At 34.6% G+C, this 12,805-nt stretch overlaps 1 protein-coding gene across 5 annotated transcripts in view; it reads right to left on the bottom strand.

Annotated features, from left to right (window-relative positions):
- Positions 1-12,805, bottom strand: part of PIK3C2G (phosphatidylinositol-4-phosphate 3-kinase catalytic subunit type 2 gamma) — a 440,932-nt gene that overhangs the window by 269,992 nt on the left and 158,135 nt on the right. For all 5 annotated transcript variants that reach the window (XM_070453682.1, XM_070453686.1, XM_070453683.1 and 2 more), the window contains one exon: positions 5,420-5,608. In XM_070453682.1, the coding sequence (XP_070309783.1) occupies positions 5,420-5,608 (189 nt within the window). The remainder of the gene's footprint in view (positions 1-5,419; positions 5,609-12,805) is intronic.

The following is a 12,805-nucleotide window of genomic DNA, read 5'->3' as shown; positions in this document are numbered from 1 at the left end:
GTTATGAGTAACTGCCTGACTTATAGAGCCCCAAATAATTTAAACTGAACCAACCTTTTCAACTTTGTCTCCCAGTACCATTCCCTTCTAATATTAGAGTAAATCTCTCATTATTCTCTGAACTTCCATAACTTTGACCATCTAGTCTTTCTTTCTGGAATTCCATTTCCTCTCTTCTCCACTCAGGAAATGCCTATGAATGTTTCAAGTCAGAATTCAATTCCTTTCCAAAGCTTTTCTTACATTTTCTGAGAGAATCTCTCTCTCTCTTCCTTGGGGGCATACAGCACTCAACACTTTGATTATAGTCTAGAGAATATTGTGTGGTGATCTTCAGTTTGAGTCTTTCCCTCTGAATTGTCTGTTCTTTAAACACAGTTGCTTTGTCTTATTCTGCTTCTTTGATTCACTCTGTGCCAGTTTCCATGTACACATATTTTTGCTCAAAAAATAAATGGAAAGGATACATTGTCACCTATCAGTTGATTGCTTAGTCAAATGTGGAAGTTATAGCTGTCTAACTTTTCCATATTCTCTTTGGCCTGCTTACAATGTTAGTTAAGAATGACTTTAGTACATTAATCTCTACAATAAAGAATACAGTGGTTTGATGCAAACATTTTCGTGGGACATTTTTCCAGGGAAACTGATTTTGAAAGCTAAGGCACTGCCTATTAAGTATTGCTCTTGTTTCTGCAAAACAATAATTTCACTTCATGTAGGATGGGAAGTCATCCTTGTCAAATTTTTATTTAAGCTTCTGATGTAATCCTCTGATACTAATTCAGAGTTGCTATTTTTAAATGAATGCTTTCCTTGAACTGCCTTCTAATTCCTTGGGTAATTTCTGCTTATTATTAGTAGTTGAATAGTTGTGTCTGTGCACCAGGGTTCAAGAAAATAGCAACCATCTGCCAAGAACTACAGACCTTAGCCCTTGGTCTCTGGTATTCTGACAGTACTGCCTTCTCTAATGGAAATATCAGTACCCGGTGAACACACTGTTAACACTCAGCTGTGGAAATATTAACACCCTATGGCCCACAAGAGCTAAATCAAATCTCAACATGTCTCTTGCTAAAAAGAAGCCAGCAGGAGGTGGTGAATCTTCAAACAGGATTAAGTAATCAGCAATATTAAAAATTTTCTGAGCTAGAAATGGAGCACGCTGGTTCTCAGGAGGTTAAGCCACTGGGAAAAAAAATAGATTATTCAATGGAGACAAAATATAGACCTTTGAAGAACTCACTCTGACAACTCACTTAACAAGCACATAGTTTGTTCTCAGAGAAGTCAGCTTTTGAATTTAGAGATGTTGAAACGTTCATTTCTCCAAACAGCCTGTCCCCAAGTCTTTCAACAGTTTTGTTAAACTGAGAGTGGGAGTCAGAGGATGAGTACAGTGGAAACACTCCAACCTTTTCAGTGACCTTTTTTGATACATAATAAGGAACTGTTCAATGTGCAAATAAATCAACTTCTACTAAGCTCCTTGAATGACACTTACTAAACACCACTCTACTCTGAAACCAGTCCTCATAATGTCTAAAACTCTGATTATTCAGAAAAAAGGAAATTACACAGGGAAGTGGGAACATCCAAGCATAAGTGCTGCTATTTACTATAATCAAACTACTTTGGATAGTCTTATTTACATATTTAGTACATAAACAAACAGCATGTATTTATGTAGGAATGGTGTGAATTATAGGGTGAGGATGGCAAGCTCCAAATCTCTGGATTTAAGTCTACCTCCTTAACTTACAAGTGCCTTTTGGGCAAATTAACCCTTGTAAGCTTCAGTTTCCTCAAAGGTAAAACTGGGATAATAATAGTATTTGTTTTATAGGGTCATTATAGATAATAAAATGAGGCAGTATTAAGGGAGCACTAAATGAAAAGTTAAACCTTATACTTAAAATATTAAGAGAATCAAATAGATGTTCAACATCTCTTCAGGTAGAGAAGCTTAGTTATCAGGAATCAAAGAATACAGAAGTCCATCTAGTGAATCCTCTTTATCTATAAGCAAGAAAACTAAGCAGGCTTCATGCTGACAAAGATTTTTGTAAAAATTATTCCATGAACTTTACAATAAAATATTAGTTAATACATTTAAACATCTTTAAAATAGACGAAAGTATATCTTAATGGAACAATAAGCTATCAAAAAAAAAAAAAAGGCCATAGTTAATGCTTTAGAAACTTTAAGAAGTTATCCCATAAGAAAACTAGGCTTTAGCCATATAGAGTCATATTAATAGTTTTGCCTTTATAATCATTCTTTAAGTATTTTTAACAGTTTTATAGAGATGTGATAAATACCATATAATTCACTCAGGGTACAAGTTAATGGCTTTTAGCTCCCTCCCAGAGTTACTGAATCATAACCACAAAAGAAATCTCATAACCACAGACTCTCGTTCCCTACATTGCCCCAAACTCCTCTGGCTCTAGGTGATCAGGGATCTACTTTCTGTTTCGATCCATTTGGCTATCTCTGGGCATCATAAAACATGTGTTCTTTTGTGACTAGCTTTGTTTGCTTAACATGTTTTCAAGGTTCATTCATGTTGTAACATACATTAATATTCACTTATTGAATATTCTAACATTGCATGGACAGACCACATTTTATCTATCCACTCATTATTTGATGGTCATTTGAGTTGTTTTTACTTTTTGGCTATTGTAAATAATGCTGGTCTGAACATCCATGGAGGAATTTTTAAGGGAACCTATTTTTCATTTATCTTGAGTATATACCTGAGTGGAATTGTTGGGTCATATGTTAACTTGATGTATAGTATTTAAGAAACTGACTAACTGTTTTCCAAAGTGGCTGCTCCATTTTACATTTCCATGAGCAATATATGAGATTTCCAATTTCTTCACATCCTTGCCAAGGCTAATTGTCTTTTTCTTTATAGTCATCCTAGTTAGTGTCAAGTGATATCTCAATGTGGTTTTCATTTATATTTCCCTAGAGATTAATGATGCTGAGCATCTTTCCACGTGCTTATTGGACATTTCTATATTTTCTTTGGGGAAATATTAGAGCCTCTGATTATTTTTTTTTTAAATAGGTTATTTATTGTCTGGTTATTGAATCATAAGAGTATATATTCTGAATTAAATTCCTTTATTAGATATAGGGTTTGCTAATACCTTCTCTTATTCTGTGAATTGTTACCTTCACACTTTTTTTTAACCTTTACATTTTGAACCAATTTTCTATGAGCTAATCAGTTCAGGAATGACAAAACAATAACTGTGCTACTTTTCTAAGTTTTAACTGAGCTAAAAACAATTAGGATTTAGCAAAAAAATATTTGTAGATATTGGCTACTCTTATCTATATCAGAAAAAGAGGTTAAGAGTAAGGTGAAAATGGGAACTCATTTCTTCCAGAAGTTTCTTGAAATATAAGTATGAACTGTAAGTAATTCCAATGAAACCAATTGTTAATTGATTTTCTTATACAATTATTTCATTAATTAATTCAACTGTATAAGGAGATGTAAGAAACAAAGATAATTGATGACTCCTTCTAATAATATAGTTTAAATATTATTTTAAAATAAGGTATAAATGATCATAATGAATTTTTGAGATTGATTCAATATTGAGTAATTACTATGTCTCAAGTATTATTAAGCTTGTGGGAAACAGAAACACTATGATGAACTATTTGGGCTTAAATAGCTCTCATTCTAATGTGGATAAATTATATGTTTCAAATGTTGTGTGTAAACACATTGCAATATAATGTAATTCATAAAGAAACAAAGCACTGTAATAGGAAGATGTGGTCAGTTTTACTTAGTGCAGTCAAAGAAGGATCCATGTAGAAAAAGCCTTATAAAAAGGGGGAAAGCTACAAGCTCAACTAAAAGACAAATTCTATCTATGTATCTATCTGTGTTCTATCATTTATCAAGGAAGGTGGGTATATGGGTGCACAGTAATTGATGAAAGATATCAGAAAACAGGAATATTCAATGTATGAGGCACAAAAAACATAGAATTTTAAGATAATTTGTAAATTTTGAACTTGAGAGGAAGCTTCTAGTAACTCCTACGAATAATAGAAAAAAATTCCTTTCTCCTCCTTTCACATGCTAGAAGTTTTATAAAAGACACGAATTTTAAAATAAACCAAAATAAATTGTTTGAAAAGTCCTTTGTGTCACTTTCTCTCCCTTCTTTCTCCTTCATCAGGATCTTGAGAAAGAATTCAGAGCACAACTGAGTGTCATAATTCTTCTCTGACTCTAGAGATTGCAGACTTTCTTCATGGCATCAGTGCTGATGCCATGAAGAAGACTTAAAATATCTCTTCTTGGCTTTGAAAGTGAAGCAGAAGCCAAGTAAGAACTGCTTCCCCAAGCCAGAACCAGACATCACACTTGTTCCCACATGCTTTCTCTTAACTAGACGATGACATCATTATCCACCAGATTCTCAACCACCATGCATTTTATTCTGGGGAAGATACAGAGAATACACAAGGGATAGGTTTTTTTCATTTTGCTCTTATCATTATCATTGTTTTACTAACTGGACACCTACTATAAATGGGTATTTTGCCAGGTTTTGCATATTTCAATAGTAAAAGATACTGTTTCAATTTTTAAGGACTCTTGTTTTGAGAGAGGGACAAGTAGAGAAGCTTATTTTTCCCTATTCAATATTTTTTGGTTGTTATTTCTCTAAGAGCAACTAGACTCCCCATTTAAGAAACTCTGGCATTAATTTTATTTCAAGTTTATTTTACTTTAGAAGACACAACTGGAGCCCATTATACAGAGTGAAGTAAGCCAGAAAGATAAACACCAATACAGTATACTAATGCATATATATGGAATTTAGAAAGATGGTGACGATAACTTATATGCAAGACAGAAAAAGAGACACAGATGTATAAAACAGACTTTTGGACTCTATGGGAGAAGGCGAGGGTGGGATGATTCGAGAGAACAGCATCAAAATATGTATATTATCAAGTGTGAAACAGATCACCAGTCCAGGTTGGATGCATGAGACAAGTGCTCAGGGCTGGTGCACTGGGAAGACCCAGAGGGATGGGATGGGGAGGGAGGTGGGAGGGGGGTTCAGGATGGGGAACACATGTAAATCCATGGCTGATTCATGTCAATGTATGGCAAAAACCACTACAGTATTGTAAAGTAATTAGCCTCCAACTAATAAAAATAAATGGGGAAAAAAAAGAAGACACAATTACAGTTTAGATTTGTTTCAAATTGATATTCACAGCTTGCATTTATCTAAATTTAATATCCACAGCTACTGAAATTGGAAATAAACAGAATTGGTATTGAATTACTTATAGAGACTTGCAGTTTTTCTCCTCAAAATTTTCACATTAGTAATATCATGCCTGTCATGCAATTCTTACCTGGAAGTCAAAAGTCCAAGTGCCTCCAAAGGGTGAGTGAATTTCCATCTTCTTAAAATGGTATGCATTTCTGAAACAGTTCTTTCATCCCATCCAGGAGCACTTCCCAAGACCAAAGGAAGGGAACAATTTTCATTGTTGCAGTAGAAGCGATAAAACCATAAGTATCTTCTCTTTTCCTCAGAAAGGCTGTAAAACCAGATTGAAAGCGATACTTTACTGGAGTCTGTGACACTAACAAACGTTTGCTATGAACAGTCAGTACAAAATATTAGGTCTAGTTCTTTGATTTTTAGTTTCTTTTGGAAAATAAGTCCTTTATCTTCTTGGGACAGTTTGATAGGTTATTTTATCAGATTATTTCCCACTAACTTTAATCTTTTATAGAAAAATTAAATAAAATGTACTTCAGATAATTCACATGTATTTTTCCTTGCTCTTATCTTTGCCACTTTTTAAAAAATGTCATTCTGGTTAGTAAAGTTTCTGTCTCCTTTAAGGCAGAACAAGTTTATCAATTCTGCCACATGTACTACTTAGAACAAAAATTCTCAACCATTTACTTTCTTATTGTTTTTGGAAATTAACTTAGACCCAAGTGGGCCTGCGAAGAAATGGCATATTTTAAAGATGATATTCCTTCATTTCGAAGCAAGTTTCATCAGAGGTCAGAAAACTTTTTGCTCTAAACTTCAGAAACAAAGATCTCATTTCATCCCTGGATCTGGCTTTAAATTCTCAGAGTTTGCTGGAAGTTTGGAGTTAAAATGCCAGTGAATAGGACTTTCTCTCATGCACAAGTGTGTCCCTCAGAAGATCTAGATCTGGGACAAGGGCCATTGATTCACTGACAGTTTACCATGTTTTGCTTACACTCCAGGAAAAGCATTCAAGACCACAGTTGAACTGAAGGACAGCATTTCTCACACGACAATGACAGCTTTTCAACACTGTCTCCTCCAAACTGACACTCTGTCACTCAGCTTTCATTAACTAAAACTCCCAAGAAGAGATAGCAAGACTTATTAACAGATTTTAAATATCATTATTTCTCTATAATGTCTTCTGAAATCCTCTCCATCTGCAAAATGAAAGAAATGAATTCCAGAGGATGGTTTTTGAGGTACATTTGGGCTCTTTTTCTCTTTTGTCACTACCTTCTTCACCAGAAACCCCCCAGAAGAAAAATACTCCATAATAAAACTATTACTATGCTACTAAAACTAATTATTTTGTTTTAACTGAATTCATTTTTCAATATTGAATGATGCCTTTTTCTCTTTTACTGAAGCATAATTTACATAAAGAGAATGCATGGATTCAGTTAATTAAATTTTGACAAATGCACATATCATGTATGATAAAATCCACACTCTTTTCAAGATATAAAACAGTTTCTTATGCTACCAGAGGCAAGCAGTAGTATGACTTCTTTCACTTTAGACAAATAATATCTACTTTCAAACTTCATATTAACAGAATCATGAATTTTTTTTTATTTATAGCTTCTTACACTAAGGATAATTTTTTGAAATTATCCATACTGTTGAGTATATCAGTAGATTTTTTCTTTCAGTTAATGAGTATTACTCCTTTATATGAACATATCACAATTTGCTTATCCTTTCTCCTATCTGATGGACACTGGGAGTGTTTCCTGTTTTGGAATGTTATGAATAAAGCTTTTGTGAACATTTGTGTGCATGTGTTTGTACAGGTGTATTTTCATTTCTCCTAGGAAGTACCATGGAGGGAAATGAGTTGGTTGTATGTCTCGTGTTTACCTTTTGAAGAAACTGCTTCCTGAAGTGGTTGTTACATTTCACATTATCAGGTGTAGGGTGTGACAGAACCAATTGTATAGCATTCTTGCCATTCTTTAATTTTGTCCATTAAAAAATATTATCCAAGTCACTGGAGTTTAATTAAAAGCATACTGATCATTTGAAAAAAAAATATACTAACAGATTATAATTGTATTTTTATCAATTAGACACTGTCATCTTAACAACAGAACAACTAGAACTGTCATCTTAACAATAATGGTTATTCTAATCAATGATATGATATATTCTTCCATTCACTGAGGTTTCCTTTAATTTCTCCTAGCAAAGTTTTGCATTTTTAAGTAATTGTGTGTTAGTCACTCAGCCATGTCTCATTCTTTGCAAACCCATGGACTCTAGCCCTTCAGGCTCCTCTGTCCATGGAATTCTCCAGGCAAGAATACTGAAGTGGGTTGCCATTCCCTTTTGCAGGAGATAGAAATGTTGATATTGTAAATATTGATAGAATTTATAAAAATGAAATTTATTTTCTATTTTTTACTGGAATATAGTTGCATTTTGTACATTAATCTCAAATACTATGATCTTACATAATCACCCATCTGAAAATAGAGTCAGTTTTATTTCTTTCTGACTTTTACACTTTTAAAACTTTTCTTTTTTTTCTGTAGTACTGCACTGGCTAGGACTGACAGTATAACACTGAAGAAGAATATTTAGGCAAGCACCTTTGTTCCCAAACTTAGGGGGAAAACATTTATTCTTGCATCATTTAATATAATGCTAACTATAGCTTTTCCTATAGATCCAGATTCAACTCAGGAGTTGAAGGTCAAGGAAGTTCCACTCTATTCTATTTTGAAAGTTTTTATTATAAATTGGTGCTGAATTTTGTCAAAATTTTTCCCCCAAAGATATCAAGATGGTATGATTTTCCTTATATATCCTTTTCAATTCTTTTAATTTTAATCTAGCTAAATTTTTGTATTTAAAATATGCACCTGTAAACAACATAAAGTTGGATATTACTTATGGCAGAAAGTGAAGAGGAATTGAAAAGCCTCTTGACGAAAGTGAAAAAGGAGAGTGAAAAAGTTGGCTTAAAGCTCAACATTCAGAAAACGAAGATCATGGCATCCGGTCCCATCACTTCATGGGAAATAGATGGGGAAACAGTGGAAGCAGTGTCAGACTTTATTTTGGGGGGCTCCAAAATCACTGCAGATGGTGATTGCACCCGTGAAATTAAAAGACACTTACTCCTTGGAAGGAAAGTTATGACCAGTCTAGACAGCATATTAAAAAGCAGAGACATTACTTTGCCAACAAAGGTTCATCTAGTCAAGGCTATGGTTTTTCCAGTGGTCATGTATGGATGTGAGAGCTGGACTGTGAAGAAAGCTGAGCACTGAAGAATTGATGCTTTTGAACTGTAGTGTTGGAGAAGACTCTTGAGAGTATCTTGGACTGCAAGGAGATGCAACCAGTCAATCCTAAAGATCAGTCCTGGGTGTTCATTGAAAGGACTGATGTTGAAGCTGAAACTCCAATACTTTGGTCACCTCATGCGAAGAGTTGACTCATTGGAAAAGACCCTGATGCTGGGAGGGATTGGGGGCAGGAGGAGAAGGGGACAACAGAGGATGAGATGGCTGGATGGCATCACCGACTCAATGGACATGAGTTTGAGTAAACTTCAGGAGTTGGTGATGGACAGGGAGGCCTGGCGTGCTGCGATTCATGGGGTTGCAAAGAGTCGAACATGACTAAGCAGCTGAACTGAACTGGGATTTCCCAAGCAAGAATACTGGAGTGCATTGCCATTTGCTCCTCCAAGGGATCTTCCCAATCCAGGGATTGAATCCACATCTCCTGCACTGGCAGGCAGATTGTTTACCACTGAGGCAGCCAACCACAGTTATTGCACTGCTTTATGTATAAGAGCCTTAGAACACTATGCTTTTATTTTTCTACTTCTCATTATTACTGTAGCTGCTATACGTTTATTTTTATTTATTATATGCCCAGTTGTACATTATTTTTAGTTAAATATTTTAAAAAATAAATTAATAAACATGAAAAATGTATATCTTTATTATCTAGCGATTTTCCCTTTGTGGTACTTTTCATTTACTCTTGTAGATTTGAATATCCATCTAGTCATCACTTTTTTCAGCCTGAAGTATTTTCTTTAAAATTTCTTACAGTACAGATGAGCTTATAATTAACTAATTCAGCTGTATTTAGTTGAAATGTTTTAATTTTGTCTTAATTTTTGAAATGCAATTTTATTGGTTATGGAATTTTTAAGTTGATAGAGTTTCTTTTCCCCTTTCAAAATGAAAGATAACATATAATGTCTTTTGGTTTCCATAGTTTCTAATGAGAAATATGAAGTTAATGAGAAATCTGTAGAATTACAGTTCATCCCATGAATATGATTTACTGACTTTCTCTGAAGCCTTAGAAAAATTTTATATTTATCTTTAGTTTTCAGACAATTCACTATGGTGTGCTTAGGTGATGTGTGTGTGTGTGTCTGTGTGTGTATGTATGTGTATGTATTTGGGATTTGCTAAGTTTCTTATATCTGTAGGTGATTTTTTTAAAATAAACTTGTAAAATTTTGGATATTATCTCTTTAAGAATTTGTTTTCTTCACTATCTCTCTTCTCTCCTGTGTGTCCAATACATACATGTTACATTGCTTGATAATTGTCCTATAGGTCACAAGGCTGTATCACTATTTTCAGGTTTTGTTCTTTCTGTATTTCAACATGGATAATTTCTATCGCCCATTTTTTAAACCCACTGTTCTTTTATTTCATTATGCAATCTATTAAGCTTTTCCAGTGATTTTTAAAAATTTAGATACTGTGCCTTCCAGTTCTTAAATTTCCAGTTTTCTACTTCATTTGTTCACCCATACGTATCTTTTAATTCAAACCCATAAATGCCTTTATACTACTACTACTGCTAAGTCGCTTCAGTCGTGTCCAACTCTGTGAGACCCCATAGACAGCAGCCCACCAGGCTCCTCTGTCCCTGGGATTCTCCAGGCAAGAATACTGGAGTGGGTTGCCATGTCCTTCTCCCAAATACGTTTATAACAGTTGTAAAATATTTGGTGGAGGAGGAAATGGCAACCTACTCCATTGTACTTGCCTGGAGAATCCAATGGACAGAGAAGCCTGGCAAGCTATAGTCGATGAGGTTGCAAAGAGTTGGATACAACTGAAGCAATTTAACATGCATGCAAAACATCTGAAGCCTTTCTAACTGCCTCCTTCAATCCTGGTCTATAGTTATATATTCCTGACTCTTCCTATGTTTAGCAATTATTGGTGGTACACTAAACATTTAAAATCCTACATTATTCAGAGTCTGCATTTTGCTACATTTGAGTGCTGAATGTTTCCATTTTTTTTTTTTTAGGAGGCAGTTTAATTACTAGTAGATCAGCTTGATCCTCTTGGGGTCTGTTTTTATGATGTGTTAGACTAGGCCAAGCGCAGTCCTAAGTCTTGAGCTAGAGCACACTTACTCCTAATATGCATCTTTCTGATTTCTTTATTGAGTGCTGAGGTGTTCTGTGATCTTTCTGCATCATTACTGGTCAGAAAATTTATGTCTCCCAGCATTGCGTAACCTCTAGAATCTACATTTATTTCATATCTCCCGGTAGCAGTTCTTTTGCTATAAAATCCCCATGTGCTCATGAGTCGCTCAGTACTCAGCTGAATATATAAGGAGATACCACTACATATTTCTGTAGCTCCTATCCGGTGGATCTCCCTTTCTCCGCTATTATTCTCTGGAAATTCTAGCTGCCTCAAAATTACTAAACTCTGTGATCTCTGCCTTATTATTATTATTATTTTTAATCTCAGGAGGTAAGACCTGCCTGCTCTTCTTTAATCATAACTTCCAGAGCTATGATACAGAAAATGTCTCTGGGTCCGAAGGCCTTTTTACTCATGGGTTCACCTCAAGCCTTCTCTGCTCAATTTCTGAGAGCAGTTGCTTTATATGTATTTCTCTTGTGTCTTATTTCTTTAATTCAGGAGGACTAGTTTAGTAATATAGTAGGTAACCTTCATGGCTAGAAGTGGAGGCATAATTTCTTTCAAAAGATTTGTTTTTTTACCTTATGTTCTGAGATTTTCCTTACATTAGATACTTTTCTTTAGAGGTCATCAAGAAGGTATTCTTGTTTTTACAAATGTTATAGTACATTTTCACCAAACTACATTGAGTCTGAACTTCTCGACTGCTTACATTTAACCAATCTGAAAGAAAACAAGTATGTCACCAACTAAATGATAAAATGTGGTATTTGGAAAATGAATTTAATCTGTTTCTAACATAAGTTTTATCACATTGAAGACTTCTCCATCTGTTTGCACAGACCTGAATGAAACTGTATTCTACTGAGCATTAATAATTGTATTTGAGTGAGTAAAAGAGAAAAATGTTGCTTATTTTATGTATGTTATTGACTTAAATAGAAAACTGAAGTATAGAACCAGTTAGAATTCACTGGGGATAATTTAAAAGCACAAACCTTTAATATTTAAAAGCAGTTTCTATGCTTATTTATTTGTTGGTTTTGACATTTTTTGTTTGAACATATTTAAAATTTCAAAGGATAGCAACTTTTTATATTTAAAAAAAATCTCTCATACAAATATATCAGTCTTTGACATGTGACATACTTGTTAAATGTAAAGTTTTAGATTTTTGAGTAAGAACTATCAAAAGATGCTTCATTTAATTAAGATGGCAATAGTCTAGAATAATGATGGATAATCAAAATATGTGTCATAAGAACTATGAGAATCCTTAAGGTCATTTTTATACCAAACTCTATGCCAAGGAACTTTATCCTTTATAACATTTATTTTACACATATTATTTATCAGGCAAAGGGTAGAGCACTGGAAATGTAGTAATAAATAAGATAGGTTCCTGGTTCTCTCGGTTCTCACAAACAAATGAGAAAAAAAAACACATTAATGACCAAGATGATACTAGATTGTGTTATGTGTGATAAAAAAGGTAATAAGAGAGATTGTAAAGAGGGGAAAACGTCATTCAATAGGGTCATAAAAGAAGGTCTCTTTGAGAAGATCACACTTAAGTGAAGACCTACAGGTTGAGGGGCTTCCCTGGTGGCTCAGATGGTTAAGAATCTGCCTGCAGTGCAGGAGATCCAGGTTCAATCCCTGGGTCAGAAAGATCCCTTGGGGGAGGAAAGAACACTCCAGTGTTCTTGCCTGGAGAATCCCATGGACCTAGGAGCCTCGCGGGCTACAGTCCATGGGGTCACAAAGAGTCAGACATGATTGAACGATTAGCATTTTAACACTTTCACTACAAGTTGAGATGATTCAGCCATGTGAAGAACTAGGAAGGAGTATTTCATGAAGAGGAAATCCAAAATAAGAAGACCCTGAGATGGAAGAGGGAACGGCACATGTGAAATATGTGAAGTAAAGAGATGTCATTGGCTTGAAGTGAATGAGGAAAAGAGTAAGACGTGTGGAAATTAGAGCTCAGGGCAGTAACAAGATTATCCCAAACTAAATGCTTAATCACT

Source organism: Odocoileus virginianus, chromosome 23 (genome assembly GCF_023699985.2).
Source record: "Odocoileus virginianus isolate 20LAN1187 ecotype Illinois chromosome 23, Ovbor_1.2, whole genome shotgun sequence".
Taxonomy (NCBI): domain Eukaryota; kingdom Metazoa; phylum Chordata; class Mammalia; order Artiodactyla; family Cervidae; genus Odocoileus; species Odocoileus virginianus.
This window is presented reverse-complemented; position numbering and strand designations above follow the sequence as displayed.